Genomic DNA, 16,399 nt, shown 5'->3' with positions numbered 1-16,399 from the left:
GGATCATCAGCACGGAAAGGGATTAGAATGTAAATTTGTTTTTTTTTTCATAGTTAGCGTGTTCCGTTCAGAGTTTGTTTTTAACAAGATATAAAAAGTGTTATCCAGTTTTACGCTGAATTTTTGAAACACCGAATAACAGTGTATATATTTTTTTTAGAAATAAAGCAAAAAAAAAGTTTTGTCTCTGAAATTCCCTCACATTCCCCTAAATTTAAAAAAAAAACCGTCAAGGAGATTCAAATCGAGGGTTCAATAATTTTCCGCTAGAGTTACCGGCACTTCGCATGGCACTCTCAGTTCTCTCTCCGTCGTGGGCTCCTCGTGAGAGAGAAATTATGAGCGAGAGAGTGGGAGAATCCATTCACATTTTGTTTTCTCTTGTGACTGCAGCAATTTTGTGTGTTTAGTGTCGCCGTAAGAATTTCTCAAGTACCCTTCTGCCCCCCACAGAATCAGTGAGAATCACCTGGCAATGTATACAGTGTCCAAAGGTCCGAGTAAATTAGTAGCAAAAACACGAAGAGGTGAGATGTTTCTCTGGTTTTTTCCTGGTCTCTGAAGGAATCTGCAAGCAAAACCTCCTGACCATTACATAATTGTGCCAATTGCCATCTCAATTGATTGCCAATGTGTTGATACTGCAATTGATTTCAATTGAGAGCCGCCTTTGATGCTTTTTAATAACTTTTCCTTGACTCTAAGCCGGAGATTTTCTGTATTGAAAAATTCTCTACGATTCATATTTCCAGGTATTCCGCAGAATTATGAAAAATTTGAGACACACCGGGATATGTACAGAAAAACAGCTGATCCTGACAATACAGAGATAATCAGGTGAGTGAAATAAATCTGCCCCTGTCCCATTTCCAGGCACAGTAAAAGTATTCCCTGAGTGAGAAAACAAAATGCATTGCAAAGTGAGGTTAGGTTGCTTTGATTTCATAATGCCGTGGAATTTTTTCCGCTTTCGCTGGCACTGTAAATCAAAGACTTGTTAGACAACAACTCTTGGTTACTTTCCATCCTGTTCAGCGTACAAAATACTACAAATTTGGGTTTTTGGGCGTGGAAAAGCTGAAAAAATTCCAATTGGAATCCTTTTTTGGTCCAGAGTCCTGTGCTGCCTCCTTGCGGCATGTGCAAGGAAATGCGCAATTTTGAATTTCACGTGGTTAGGATAAAAGTAACGGCTACTTTTGCACATCTAAAAAAAAAAAGAATTTATTAAACCACAACTCTCCTAAATACTTTGTTGAGTTAGTACAAACAATCCAGCTGTGATAAGAGATTGAGAGTTCTTTTTCTTTGCAATCAGTCTCAATTGACCGAGAAATCAAAAAGGAAGTCATTAAGTTGTGTTTTGCACGATCTCCCAACATTTAATGCGATTTTTTACAATAATTTTTTTATTACTAACATTTTTCTGATGAAAACTCAGTGTTTATGTAGAGAGGTTGTAATGGAAAATTATGAGAATTTTAGGAACACCTGAGAAAACACAGTGAAGAAAAAAATCATCAGAGAAACAGTTAAAGAAACTTCACAATTTTGTCCAATTTACAATTTCAAGCACTGATTCAATTGAGACTCGCATGAATTTGTCATGATTATATTTTATTCTTCAATTGTTACAACAATTGCTACCCAGACGCACTGTTCACATTTTCAGCCTTTTGGCTATCGTGCTCTGGACAAGCCTCCGAGGCTTCCGAGTGAGATGGCAAGTGAATTTATTTTTGTCTTTAGTCACGAGATAAAGGCAAATCCGTGGACAATGACTAAACACACAGAGTGTATCTTATTTTTGTGTCATAAAGCCAATTTTGCCAAAGAGTCTCGCAATTGTAGTCTTTTTTTACGTCTTGCGGAAAAATACGAGAGATAATTGATTAGGTATGTATCAGTGTTCATTTTAGAAACAAGTTAAAATGACTTATCGGCATTTCAATCTTGCGCTTAATATTTGTCTATTTTCTGAAGATAGTAGGGGAAACTGGGGCAGCACCAAACACTTTTGAAAGATGCGATTTTGACTGAATTTCCCAAGAAAACTATGAATTTTTAAAAAATGTTGCTTACCCCATGTTATAGTCTTGGGTATAGGCTGCACAGTAAAAAATAAGTACTACTATAATATTAGGTAATTTTTGACATCTCTATTATAGTGGTAATTTTGGGAAAAGTGTAATTTTTAAAACGTGTAATCTTAGCGTGTATTTTTTTTTTTGCGTGTACCTTCCAGCGTGTAATGTTTTTCGCGTGTAATTTGCAGAATGTAATTTTCAAATATGTGTAAAAAGCTGCGTGTAAAATAAAAAAAACGTGTAATTTCTAGCGTGTAATTTTATTTTCCTTGCAAATATTCTTTTCACAATTTTTTTCAAGCATTTTTCCTCATGTCCTTCATGTCCATGAGATTCCTTCATGTCCAGCATTAAATTGCTTCCTTTATTTGGAAAAAAATTCTTTGTTGAGGATGCAGAATATTTACCACTTTTTAAGTGGTCACTTGAATAGTGATAAAAATTACATGTTTGAATTACACGCTGAAAATTTTTACACAAATTATTTTGTACACAAAAATTACCATTTTAATAGTGGTAAAAATCAAAATTTACAATTTTTTTTAGTGGTAATTTAGACATTACACGTTATTTTTTTTACATAATGTTTTACTGTGTGCATATTAATGTATATACAAGGGGATGATGTAAAACCATCATCCAAACCGGGGTACCATCAAACACTTTCTGGGGCACCAGTAAACACCTCATTTTCTCACCCATTAAAATTATTTTGGGCATTAACCACAACTCTTAATTATAAAGAAGGTTTTGAAAATGTAAATAATTCTCGAAAAACACGTCAAAATTTAGAATTAGTGACTAAAATAGTAAAAAACTAAAGCATTGCACACCGAACATATTTTTCAATGGATTTTTCATAATTTTGACAACATTCGACTTCTGACTGGAAAGCAGCGCCATTAAAAACGTGGCAAACATTTTACCTAAAGTTCAAAATTTTGCGCGCTCTTCAGATTTTTGTGATAAAATCGAAAAATCATTTGTCAATCCTTGATTAAAATCATTTAAGGCAAATATTGCGTCTTTGAAACTATATTTTTCCTGAATCTTGAATGAAAATCCCATGAATGGATATAAATTTCAGAAATCGAGCAAAGAGGGAGATGAAGAGTAAGAAAGATAAGAGGAAAAATTTTGCCATTGAAGCTACGCTCGCAACCTCTACAATTGTGAGAAATTTGTCTGTTTGGTGGTGCCCTAAACTCTGTTTTGTGATTGATTTTTTATTCTTTTAAAGAAATGTGAATATTAAATTCTTTAATAAATACATAAATATTATCCCAAAACATGTAGGAAAGTACTGGCGTAGTGAAATTTTACTTAACTTGTTTTATTTTCATTTTCTAGGTAGATAAAAAAAAACTACTAAAATTATCAAAATCTCACAATTTGACGAAAAATTATTTTTATTTCTAAAGTACGTGAACTATGTTGAAAATAATGTTGTTGGACAAGCATCCCTATAATATTTATGATTTCATATAGGTCTTGTCCTGAGGTGTAATACCTATTTAAAAAATCGCAGTGTTTGGTGGTGCCCCAGTTTCCCCTATGATCCTTTTTTTAATTTAAAGCTGATTTATTATTCTGTATGTATAGGTACACTTGCACTTAATATTGAACATAATGCAATTTGTTTAGGCAAAGCGTCCCAGCTTCGCAGAGTGCTCAAATTTGAAAGTTAGAGCCATCCGTAAATTATATTTATCGCATAATTTGTGTGTTCATGGCGGTTAATTATCAATTTAAATAAATTACAAGAAAATCATCTCAAACTTTATAATTGTTAATAAATACATTTCTTATTAAAGAATTAGAACAGCGCACTTTAATATTTACCTTCGAAAATTCGATATTGAAAATATTTTCGGTCATAGGTATGCTTGGACAAAATGTTCGCCTGGGCTACCTCTGAAACATAAAAAAATTAAAAATTAAAAATTCGTAAGCGCTATTTTTGAAATAAACCTAAAAAACATGGTTTGGGAGGAGATGGAGGGGATGAGGAGAAAAAGGAAAAGAAATATTTCGAGATAATATTAACTTATGAGGGGTCATCGCAGAGCAGACGTCGATATCTCTTGCCATTTGACGTCTAGCCCGGTAACTACCTTTCTGACAAATAAAAGTAAAAGGACAGATAATCCTAACCGGCTTATGTAGGTGAGATTCTTAACGTGAGCTAACTCGGAGTGCATGCAAATTCGATTTGGAGCTGAAGTTGGGAGACGCCATTCAGTTATCTTGAATCAAATTCGTGAAATTATACAAATTTTGTATTTCAACCAAAATATCAAGGATTTGGATGAACTGACAGAAAAGTGTTATATGGGTGAAATGTAGACCAGAATGTTCTCTATAATTTTCCCATAGAACATGATCTCATCGATTACTCAGAAGCCAAGATAAGCGAGGTTTTTTGTTTCTTAACTCGTTTTTTCATCCAGAGTTCCCCAAGTAGTCATTTGTTGAACTTCAACTATATCAAAGAATTGTTGTATTTTGCGGGATTTTCCATTTAAACCCCTATTTTAAGTGTCTTGGTGGAGTAGAGGCAGTCAAATTGGCATCTGAGTGATTTCAAAGGGTTATTATTGGAAAAATCAATTTTTTCACACTTAAACGGCAAAATCGGAGTGATAGCGTAGTCTGAGTGGAAAATGATGTATGGACGAAATGTAGAGACAAATGTGCTCTACAATTATGTCGAAGTAATCATCAAAATCGGTTAAGCGACAGTCGAGATAATTGAGGTTATGTGATATTGAAATTGGTTTTTCGACTGTGGCGGCCCTGGTGTTGGTCCCACGAAGTTCAAATATTCTAGAAAGTTGTAGCATTTGGTGAGATCTTTCGTTTAAGCCCTCATTCATCAAAATCGGTCACATAGAACCGGAGATATGATTTTTTGAATTTCGTGAACTTTGACCCCTCATATCTCCGGTTCTATTAAAACCACAGCGCACATACGCACCATTTTGGAAACGTCCTAGACTGGACTACAACATACTAAAATTTCATTAACTTGCACAATGCCGTTTTTGAGAAAAGTGACTTTGAATTTCGATGAATTTTGACGCTATCACAGCGCCACCTGTGGTGACTTTTTGAACTTCCATCTGAAAGTACTCATCGAGACGAAACCAAAAAGGTAAAATTTAGGTCGCTATGTTAATTAGAACCGGAGATAGAGGCCGGTCAATGTTCGAACTTTGACCCCTTATAGCTCGGGTCAGGGGTTATGGATCGACTTAAGGTTTTTTTTATTTGATAGGTATAATCAACGGCTACAACATACTAAAATTTCAGCCCGATCGCATAAGGAATTTTTGAGTTATTTAACTTTTAAGATTTAAAAATTTTCTTTTTAATAATAGCGCCCCTAGCGGTGGTTTTATGAACTTGCGATGTTAGAAGAGGAAGTGGCATTTCATAAGAGCTTTCCAAAAAGCCCTCATTTTTTAAATTCTGACAATTAGAACCGGAGTTATGGCCATTTTAAGAAAATTTTTTTAGACCCTTATAGCTCGGGTCAGGGGGGTCGGGGGACCTTAAGTTTGGTATTGATGGAAAGCTCTAAGGCCCAGCTATAACATACTAAAATTTGAGTCCGCTGAATGCCATAGGGGCGGAGCTATTGAGAAAACAAAAAAAGGGGGGTCTTCAAAATGGCGGAAGGAGGGGTGGGGGGTGGGGGGTCTATGCACCAAGTTGCAATTTTCACCCGATATATAACCTTTGCCGAAAACCGCAAGTCGATATCTTAAAAAACATAACCTAACTTAAAATCAGTGTTTTGAAATCAACGGTCGATAAATTGTGGACTATAGAGCGATGGCCTATAGCGAGACTCTACTGTATTTTACCGATTTATTACTGATTGGGACTGAAGAATCCGGATTGGCAATTTCAAGACCTTTCTAAAAAAATCATATTTAAGCAAATCGGTTGGAAAATAGGTCCTCCAGAGTGGTTAAACTTTGACCTTCGTAAATTCGATGCGGAAAGTTTTTTCAGTCAACAGATCCGAAAATAAAATAAATCGTAGGATCTGTTTTCGAAATACACTAAAAAACATATTAGAGAAAGAGGAGGTGAAGGGAGAAACAAAACAAAAGGTTTGGAGACAGTTTTTTTTGTTATTAGGGGTCTCTGAAGAGCGGAAGTTGATATCTCTGACCGTTTAAGTTCCAGATCTCCAGATTATTGTCGAATTCGAAAAAACGGACTGTATATATTGCTATATAAGATCCAGTTCCCACAATTGATAATTGCTTAGTTGTTTTCAACACATATTTTTCCACTAAATTTACAACATTTTTTGGTAAAAGACTTCGAAATTAAATGAATTTGTTCTGTTAGATCCTTGAAAAGCGGTCCTTAAATGCTTCGCGAAATGCTTGAACTCGTAACTTAGATGCTGTACCTCAAAAGTAGTTTCACATTATTTATTATTTAGCGGTTCATAACCGAATTAAATCACTCAAAAGATCGCCCAATATTGAAATTTAAAAAGTGGTAATAAAATTGAATTTCGGATAAAAATTAGTAATAGGTTTATTAACTGTTCATAATCGATTGAAACTGATTTAGAATTTTCAGGTATTCCAAGATCTTTCCAAGCGGCCCAAACATAACAATATCATGTTAAGAAATGCACTCTCTAGAACCTTTTTAACCTTTGACCTTGAAAAACCTTTAATAGGAATGATTCAACAGTATTTTCGTAATCTCCAAAACATATCTAAAAGTGAAGAAAAATGCATGATGTATTTTCGAGAAATCTCAAAAACATGATTTTGGAGGGGAAGGGGAAGGTTGGAAAGAAATAAAGGCGCATGTTAATGGTTCCAGGGTTGACTTATAGGGGTCCCTCGAGGGCCCCAGGTCTCTATCTTTAACCGTTTGGCATTCAGGCATAATAGCGACCACTATTCGTAATTCGTATATAAATTCAAAAAGAGAAGAAATACACGATAATATTTCTTTTGTAATATTTTAAAAATTGTTAAAAAATAGCGAAATGATTATCCAAGGTTATCGGGAGTTCCGTGAAAATCAATGTCGAAGAGCATACCCATTTTTGTGTTCCTTTCCGTATAGATATCGATTAACATTCGCTGTCTGGTGAGATTGACCAAAGAATGTTGTGAAAGATAAAATTTTTCAAATAATTTATAAATTGTGATCAAAACGCTATTCTGGCGTTGGTCCTTCGATGAATAAAATTGAGGATTTCTCGGTCGCGCGATAAAAATTTAATAATGGATGGTGTTCATTACTGTCATTAATTTGACAGTTCACTAAATGTCAATTTATGATTATTTGACACGTACCTAAATTCGAACGCTCGGGGGGTATTTTTGACATTTCTCACCTCCCAAATTCGAACGATTTTTTCAAAACTAACGAAATTTGTGTGAGATTAAATTGTACTTTGAATCAAATTCCCGTACTTTCTCGCAAGTCTTAATGGTAACATACTTCCTTTTCATTTTACACGACTATAATGTATGTAAACATTCAGGAAGAAGCACATAAATATGATTTTCATTCACCAAGAATACGAACTTTCTAACATAACCTCACAATTGACATTTTGAATCCAACCGGCGTTCGAATTTAAGAGATTCAGATTTGGAGACTCTACTGTAAATTGAATCGTTAAAAATCCAAATTTTAATGACACATTTATTTCATCTTATCAACAAAATGTGTTGATTGAAGTAATTTCCACAGTCTTTGTTATTTTACTAGGCGATATAACTTTTTAATAAAATACAAAGCTTTTATTGATTGTTTGAATTGATACAGAATCGTCTGACATTTAATGCGGGAAATTGAGATTGATTGACAGATATTTGAAATGTATGCCGCTTTTGGGAGATTTGTTATTTCCTGGTGCCACTTTAAAAATCAATAAATTTAAATGTAAATTATTCAAAGTAACAATTTATCGATATGATTTTGTTTAGGACAATTATATTACAATTTAACGTAATGATATTTTTCTTTTGTTTCAGTTTACCCAAACCCGTCTTTCAGCCAACCAAAAAGTTCTCCAATCACATGAAAAATGGCCATCAAATTGAAGAGACACTGAGTCCCCAACACGAAGAAATCGTCAAATACATCCACGAGAGTGAGTATTTTATTAATTTCTTAAATTTTTATTTCATGGTGAAGTTCATGATTGGTTTTACGCGAATTTATTGTGTTCAATTAAACTTGAGTTGTGAAGAAGAGTGATTTGTGCACGTGTTGTTTGTGAAGAGCATTGAAATAAAAGTGTGTTATGAAAGAGTCTCATCAAAAATCAGCTGAAAGTATCACGAGATATTTAGTCTATTTTTAATTGAAGCAAAAAAAAGGCATTTGTGTCTTACTCTTCAATTTATTCATCACACGATTATTTCCTCAAAGGTTTATTTATAGAAATCCATTCATTTATACTATGTTGGATTTCATTTTCTTGTATTTATCTAAAGTCTTTCTTTTCTGCTTTTTTTTCTCTTTTTGATAACATTCAGCGTGGAATATGGTGATTGCACAAAATCCGTATGATCCACCTTCATCACCGGAAAGCACAAGTGAGTGTCAATTTCTTCTAGTACTCTCCTCTTGCTTTGTTGCTTTAGGAATGCCATATATACGCAAAATTTAGCATGTGTTTGAATTTTAGGGGTAGCAAAATGTTCCTTACTTTGCGAAATGCTCGAACTTGTGATTTAGATGGTATACCTTTAATGTACTTATCCATTACTTAACGTTTTCCGGTTTACAATCGATGGGAAACGACTTATAAATCACTCAAAAGATCTCGTAAAACAGATTACAGAAGTAATTGTAAGCCCAGACGAGACTCACCTAAATGATAATTATAAATAAGGGAAAATAGGGAACTGAAGGTGCCACCTATCTTCCAACTTCCTCTTAGTGAACTGTCCATGGCGACCGGTGTCAGTACTGGTGTTAATTGCCATAAGCAACAAGAGCACCAACTGAAGAGTTGGGTTTGTTATGGAAAGGAATGATTTTAGGATTGATGGGTTTGTCCGTTGACTGGGTTAACAACTGTCCAATAGGCCGTCCATTCTACATAACACAATTGGTTTTTGGATAAAAATTACTTATCGGTTCATAATCGGTTTATTGCTGCTTCGTTCAGCTCAAGAGCCGATACAAGAGGAATAAGGTAGTTCGAATCCGGTCAAACTATTCCCTTGCTTTGATAAGAACATTCCTAGAAATTCCAGTGAATTCCTTCTCTATTCCGATTGACTTTCGGCTCTTTTCAATGCCTCTAGTAACGGCTCTTTCGAACCATTAGGCTTAACTCTTTCCGGACCACAGCATATCCAGCGAACGAATTTCAGTAAAACTCTTTAAAGTCTTAGTAGTCAAATATGATACTTTTGTAGAGAAAGAATTTTTTCCGCCTCTGGGAAATTGGAAAACTTATGGGTATTCTCGTCCCCAAAAGAACGCAAAGGATACAAACTTGGACAAACTTCAATTTTCCAAAAGCCAATAATATCAATTTTGTGAATTATTTTTGGGTGTCAAATAACACCTTTTCAATGTTGATCACTAAAACAGGAAGAATTATTGACTAGTATCTTGTGGGATGTCCAGGAAGTGGTCAAAAAGACACCAAATTCCTGCTTGCCAACAAATTCCTTAAAATATTTCACACAATAACACTTTAAAACACATTTCTTTCAACACGATGTTATTGTAGACCCATTAAGCTTTCTCAAAAGCATAAAAGACACTTCCTGGACAATCAGAATTCACCAAAATCAGGAAGAATAGCAAAAACTTCCCTGAAAGCAATCTCCCGCGCTGCCAAATGTCAAAATATTGGCAAAAATGTTGCTCCCGCTTGGAATTTTGTTACAAGGTTGGTGTCAAAAAACAAATGGCGGGCATTGGCGGGATACCTTACATTTGACCTCTAGAACTCTAGATTTTTGGGGACGAGAGTACCCAAAAAGTTTGAACAAGTTTTTTGAAAATTTAAGAAAAAAATATTTTTCGAATTGATGCAATCTGTAATTGTTAGTTATTATACAAAGTAAAAAAAATTACAACCACTATGGTTAGTAATTTTTGCACGAGCATTATGGTTGTTAGCTTTGTGTATTGGCGCAATGTTGTGTTTTGTCAATTTTTTAAAATGGCTTCCTGTCTATAATTTTGATTGTAAAGCAATTTTGTTCGGTTTATGTGTATTATCTGTGAAAAGTCTCTGTATTAAACCAAGAAAAAAAGAAAAAATAACAAAAAAAAAGGAAAAACATGAAAAGAGCGGGGTCTGAGACTTGAACGCATAACCTTTGCGTTGTTGGTCTCGCGTTTTCCGGCCGCGCCACGAACTTGCTTACTTCTCTTAAGCAAATGGCCAAGAGTTGCATCGTTAATTTTTCTAATTTACATGATGCTTCCTCTGTTTTCTGTTATTACATAATTATTCTTCATTTTTTTATGACTGAGGCATATTTTAAGAAACCAATGAATGATTCTAGAAGACAATTAGGGTAAGTGTGCCAAATTTCGGCATAGTTGCATGCAAGCGTCAAAGTCTCAAGTTTGAAGTGTAATATTTTTAATACAAATTGATTTTTTTATTCTTTCTTCTGAAAGATTGTTGCTTGGAACCTTCTATAACGTTTATCGTCTTTATTTACTCTATAATCATTCTTAATACATTTTAAAATGAATAAAAATGTAGACATAGCTTTGGTGCCCTATTTCGGCCACCTTCATTCTCATAGTTCCTTGCCCTTTAGGAATTCTTCCAATGCCTTTTTCACGTCATCTCGTTTGTCGAAGCTACGTTTTTTGTTATTCTTTTGCATTGTATAATCTCTAGAGTATGTAAAAACTAAAAATTCATAGAAATTCGAGGAACAAAAAAGGTGGTCGAAATTGCAAGCTGGCCGGAATTTGGCACACTTACCCTAGACAGTTAGAAATGCGAAAAATAACTAAAATCTTAGAAAAATTGCAATAGTAAACAATGAAATTTTGACAGTTCTCACACAAATTTTCCCATACACAAATTTCATTACACAAACATAATTTTACTTGCATTATGTTAGTACCGTACTACAAATAAGATACTCCCTCTGTCCCAAAAAAAGTCGTACATTCTTTCATATAAAATGTAGCAAACGTATGACTTTTTTCGGGACGGAGGGAGTAGTAATTTTACAATTTACAACCAAAATGCTTGTGACATTACACAACTTTTCCCATACACAACCTTATTTCTCACATAATTGTTTACTGTGTAGGGATAATGGATAACCCTTGTAAAGTCTTGGTAAAGCCAAAATAGTTAAACTTTTGTTTCAAGTATTCGTATCCCAATGATGTAAAAAGTATTCTGATATGTCTGAAAATCTATTTTTATGCCTAAAAAAGTAAAAAAAAAAAATACAATTTGAAAAATTTTTTGTATGAATTTTGTATTAGGTGAGATTCTTAACAATCTCACCTACTATAATCCTAACAAAATTTCATGTCGTCCGATCGACCTAAAATTTGGCCAAAATGTGTTTCGCCACTTCCTGATTCCGAATATATATGTGGCTAAGTTACGTTCCCGGCCGGCCGGCCGGCCGGCCGCTCTTTGGAGCTTAATAGCTCCTAAACTAAAAAAGATATCGACTTGCGGTTTTCGGCAAAGGTTATATATCGGGTGAAAATTGCAACTTGGTGCATAGACCCCCCACCCCCCACCCCTCCTTCCGCCATTTTGAAGACCCCCCTTTTTTTGTTTTCTCAATAGCTCCGCCCCTATGGCATTCAGCGGACTCAAATTTTAGTATGTTATAGCTGGGCCTTAGAGCTTTCCATCAATACCAAACTTAAGGTCCCCCGACCCCCCTGACCCGAGCTATAAGGGTCCAAAAAAAATTTCTTAAAATGGCCATAACTCCGGTTCTAATTGTCAGAATTTAAAAAATGAGGGCTTTTTGGAAAGCTCTCGTGAAATGCCACTTCCCCTTCTAACATCGCAAGTTCATAAAACCACCGCTAGGGGCGCTTTTTTTAAAAAGAAAATTTTTAAATCTTAAAAGTTAAATAACTCAAAAATTCCATTGTGCATCGGGCTGAAAATTTAGTATGTTGTAGCCGTTGATTATACCTATCAAACAAAAAAAAACCTTAAGTCGATCTAAAACCCATGACCCGAGCTATAAGGGGTCAAAGTTCGAACATTGACCGGCCTCTATCTCCGGTTCTAATTAACATAGCGACCTAAATTTTACCTTTTTGGTTTCGTCTCGATGAGCACTTTCAGATGGAAGTTCAAAAAGTCACCACAGGTGGCGCTGTGATAGCGTCAAAATTCATCGAAATTCAAAGTCACTTTTCTCAAAAATGGCATTGTGCAAGTTAATGAAATTTTAGTATGTTGTAGTCCAGTCTAGGACGTTTCCAAAATGGTGCGTATGTGCGCTGTGGTTAAAACAGAACCGGAGATATGAGGGGTCAAAGTTCACGAAATTCAAAAAATCATATCTCCGGTTCTATGTGACCGATTTTGATGAATGAGGGCTTAAACGAAAGATCTCACCAAATGCTACAACTTTCTAAAATGTTTGAACTTCGTGGGACCAACACCAGGGGCGCCACAGTCGAAAAACCAATTTCAATATCACATAACCTCAATTATCTCGACTGTCGCTAAACCGATTTTGATGAATACTTCGACACAATTGTAGAACACATTTGTCTCTACATTTCGTCCATACATCATTTTCCGCTCAGACTACGCTATCACTCCGATTTTGCCGTTTAAGTGTGAAAAAATTGATTTTTCCCATAATAACGCTTTGAAATCACTCAGATGCCAATTTGATTGCCTCTACTCCACAAAGACACTTAAAATAGGGTTTTAAATGGAAAGTCCCACAAAATACAACAATTCTTTGAAATAGTTGAAGCTCAACAAATGACTACTTGGGGCACTCTGGATGAAAAAACGAGTTAAGAAACAAAAAACCTCGCTTATCTTGGCTTCTGAGTAATCGATGAGATCATGTTCTATGGGAAAATTATAGAGAACATTCTGGTCTACATTTCACCCATGTATCACTTTTCTATCAGTTCATCCAAATCCTTGATATTTTGGTTTAAATACAAAATTTGTATAATTTCACGAATTTTATTCAAGATAACTGAATGGCGTCTCCCAACTTCAGCTCTAAATCGAATTTGCATGCACTCCGAGTTAGCTCACGTTAAGAATCTCACCTAGATAAGCCGGTTAGGATTATCTGTCCCTTTTCATCTTGAACACGGTTACTTACTGGTTTATAATCGATTTGAACTCATTTTTAAATCGCACAAAAGATCGCTCAAAATAGCTTAAAATAAATATAATTGAGTTTGGAATAAAACAGGGGTGGCAAAATGACCTATGCTTTCTCTCTTTTGACAGAAATGCTATATGTACATTCTAAAGTACTTTTGCAACATTTGCGATTTACTGGTTCACTGGTTCAGTCACTGAGACGATCGTTAAACATCGCAAGTAATATAATTGAATTTCGAATAAAAAATACGTTCATAAGAAATAGCTCTTTCAACCTTTGACTTTGAAAAAACCGTAATAAAGGAACGATTTAACGGTATTTTCGTATATAGTCGAAATATCCGTCTAGGAAACCTCTAAAAGATGTCGACAATTTAAAAAAAATCGCATGACGCGTTTTCGGGCAATCCTCATGGTTTTGGAGGGAAAATGAGAGGCATGTTAATGGTCCTTGGATCAACTTATGTGGAGGGTGCACCGATGGTCCGAAATTTATATATTTAACCGTTTGGCCTATAGAGCTGTCGACGACGACGGCCGGTCGGACAGACGGACAAAAAATTCGAAATTACGGATTCGAATTTCGAAAAAAATCGAAATTTCGAAATTCTGCCAAAATTTGACCCCTCAAAATCGAGGGATTTATTACATTATTGCTACCTCTGTGGAGTTCGAGCAGTAAATTTGTATAATCCAGTTTTATTATAAACGATATGAAAAACAGCTTTATTTAGCAATTTGTTTGCAAGATAAGTCAGATATGTTTTGTTGCTATTTAAAAGTACGCTAACAACTAAAAAATTCTTATGAATATTGCTTGCTTGCCTTCATAAGATTAGAGTAAACTTTTAATCAAATTATTTAACATTTTTTGAAAATTTAATATAGCCTCAAGTCCATCATCGTCGTCGGCGTCTTCAGCGCCAACAACGGCATCCCCCTCGATATATTACACAGACGCCCCCAGTCCTGTTCTCAGGGACTTTAAGCCATTTGACCTGGAGTCATGGTGGGGTCGTCGACTGTACTACAATATCACCAAAAGTCTGTGAGGGAGTTGTCCACATGGAGACATCGTTTCAGCTTAGAAAAGGCCATTTGGTAACGTCAGAAAAAAAAGTTATTCAACTACAAGTCTAAGTTTAGTGATATTTTGAGACAAAGTTAATTTGTTTTGAAAAACAAAAATGGGAAAGTGAGAAGGAGCTGAGAAAGAGGTTAAAAATTAACTGAAAGATGCATGAAGAATATTTTTGCATAAAGAAAATGGTGATTTAACCGATAAAATTCTTATATTCTTCCGAAGCTTTTTGTCCATTTAATTCTCACCAAGATTTCCTCAATAAATTAAAGAAAAGAAACAAGGCTGGACTTCATTTCAAAATTGTAAAATTACCAAAAAAAATTATACAATATGTAAAAGCTTTTATTAAGCTGAATTATTGCTAAAATTATTTGTAAAAAAAAGAAACTTCTTTTCTCCCTCTTAAAAATTAACTACTTATTAGATTGATATTCAATTTGTCAGCAAATGCCCCTGGAATGCTGTTGATATATCATCAATATAATGTTAGAAAACTTGATGAGAGAAAAGTCCAACTGCAATAAATTGTTTTCTACGTGAAAAAGATAGTCCCTTTTTTTGCAATTGTGCCCCAGAACAATTGTAGTGAGTCAATGCATTATAAGTTAGTGAAATGATTACACAAAAAAGTCATAGAAATTATTTTAGCAAAGTAGAGAATGAAAAATGATTTAGAGTTATGATTTGATGATTGAAAATATGAAAAAAAAGAAGAAAGAAAAGTCGTATGATGAGAAACTTTGATAATAAAATTAATCATAAACCTAAAAAAGTGTTTTTTTTCTTATTAAGGAGCGGCAATAAAAGTGGGCGTGGCCTAAAGATAAACGAGGATCACTATTAAACTAAACTTGTTCTGATCTTTGTGTATTTTTTTTATAGACAAGTTTAAACCAATTTCCAAAGTTTAAGTGTGAAAAAATCCTCAGATTGAGTTTAAACTTATCCAAAGTATTTCTCGCAATTCTTGTGTTAATCGTGTGAATTCTTGTGTGAATAAAGTTCTTGTGTGAAATGCAACAAGTGTGATCTAAATCTCCACGGAAACATCTGATCTTCGACAGGACGAGTACAATTTATTTCATCTTCTATCTACTTCTTCAGGTAGGAAATAATGCTCATTAATAATATTGCGATCGAGTCCTTCAGTTTTAAGACGCTTCTAAATTGTTACGCTGAAATTCTTTTCGGTATTTTAACCAGTTTCAAAAATTGTTGCGGGAAAAGGAATGAAATGTCCAGAACACTCCAATTTTTCCAATAACTCGAAGATAAAATCAATTACTTAACGTAGAGCATGATCGACCAAGTTATCGCAGACAACAGTTAGTAAGTACTGCAACGATTGGGGCATCGATTTTGAGAAGAGACGGTACGACAGTAGAACAGAAAGCCCTGTGAGGAAATCTCAAACCTTAAGCTTTATACTATAAAAATATGTCACACGTTGACTGAAATTTTGGACAATATCTCAATAAAAGTCAAAGTTACTTGAAAATCGTCTTGGAATTTTGACGCGATTTATAGAGTTGCTGAGTAATGCTCACGGTCAAGATCTAGTGGCCTCTACACACTAGAGAAATTTATGTCCATATTGGCTCCGTTCAGTAATAACCTTTCGAAGAGACAAAGCTACTGCAAAGCCAAGCCAAACCTATACGAAAATCTACCGGAAGCCTAAAGTGGAAGTTCATATACCCGCCGCTTTAGCGCTGATTGTTTTGCCATTTCGAATTTTGATATTGTTGACACTTCAATCGTCAACAATGTCAACAACAGTGTGCAAAGTTTGCTGCAAAAAGTGAATTTTTGTTTAGTTTTGTGGAATTTAATGATAGTAGAACGTCTTAATTGTACTTTCACTCAAAGAAATGCCCTTTTTAGGAACTTACTTAT

The 16,399-nt window shown here is 34.7% G+C and overlaps 1 protein-coding gene across 2 annotated transcripts; it reads left to right on the top strand.

Moving 5' to 3' along the window:
* Positions 1-328: 328 nt before the first annotated feature.
* On the top strand, positions 329-15,275 carry LOC129805046 (MAPK regulated corepressor interacting protein 2). Of its 2 annotated transcripts, XM_055852858.1 has the most exons (5): positions 331-527; positions 753-837; positions 8,114-8,232; positions 8,621-8,680; positions 14,308-15,275. In XM_055852858.1, exons 1-5 carry the CDS (start codon positions 476-478, stop codon positions 14,469-14,471), a joined length of 480 nt encoding a protein of 159 aa, XP_055708833.1. In that variant the 5' UTR covers positions 331-475; the 3' UTR covers positions 14,472-15,275. The 2 variants fall into 2 exon arrangements, with proteins under 2 accessions (XP_055708834.1, XP_055708833.1); XM_055852859.1 differs by lacking the exon at positions 8,621-8,680 and having other exon boundaries at positions 329-527.
* The last annotated feature ends 1,124 nt before the right edge of the window (positions 15,276-16,399 follow it).

This window comes from Phlebotomus papatasi, chromosome 2, assembly GCF_024763615.1.
Source record: "Phlebotomus papatasi isolate M1 chromosome 2, Ppap_2.1, whole genome shotgun sequence".
Taxonomy (NCBI): Eukaryota; Metazoa; Arthropoda; class Insecta; order Diptera; family Psychodidae; genus Phlebotomus; species Phlebotomus papatasi.
Note: the sequence above shows the minus strand (reverse complement) of the source record. Positions and strands in the feature narration are given on the sequence as shown.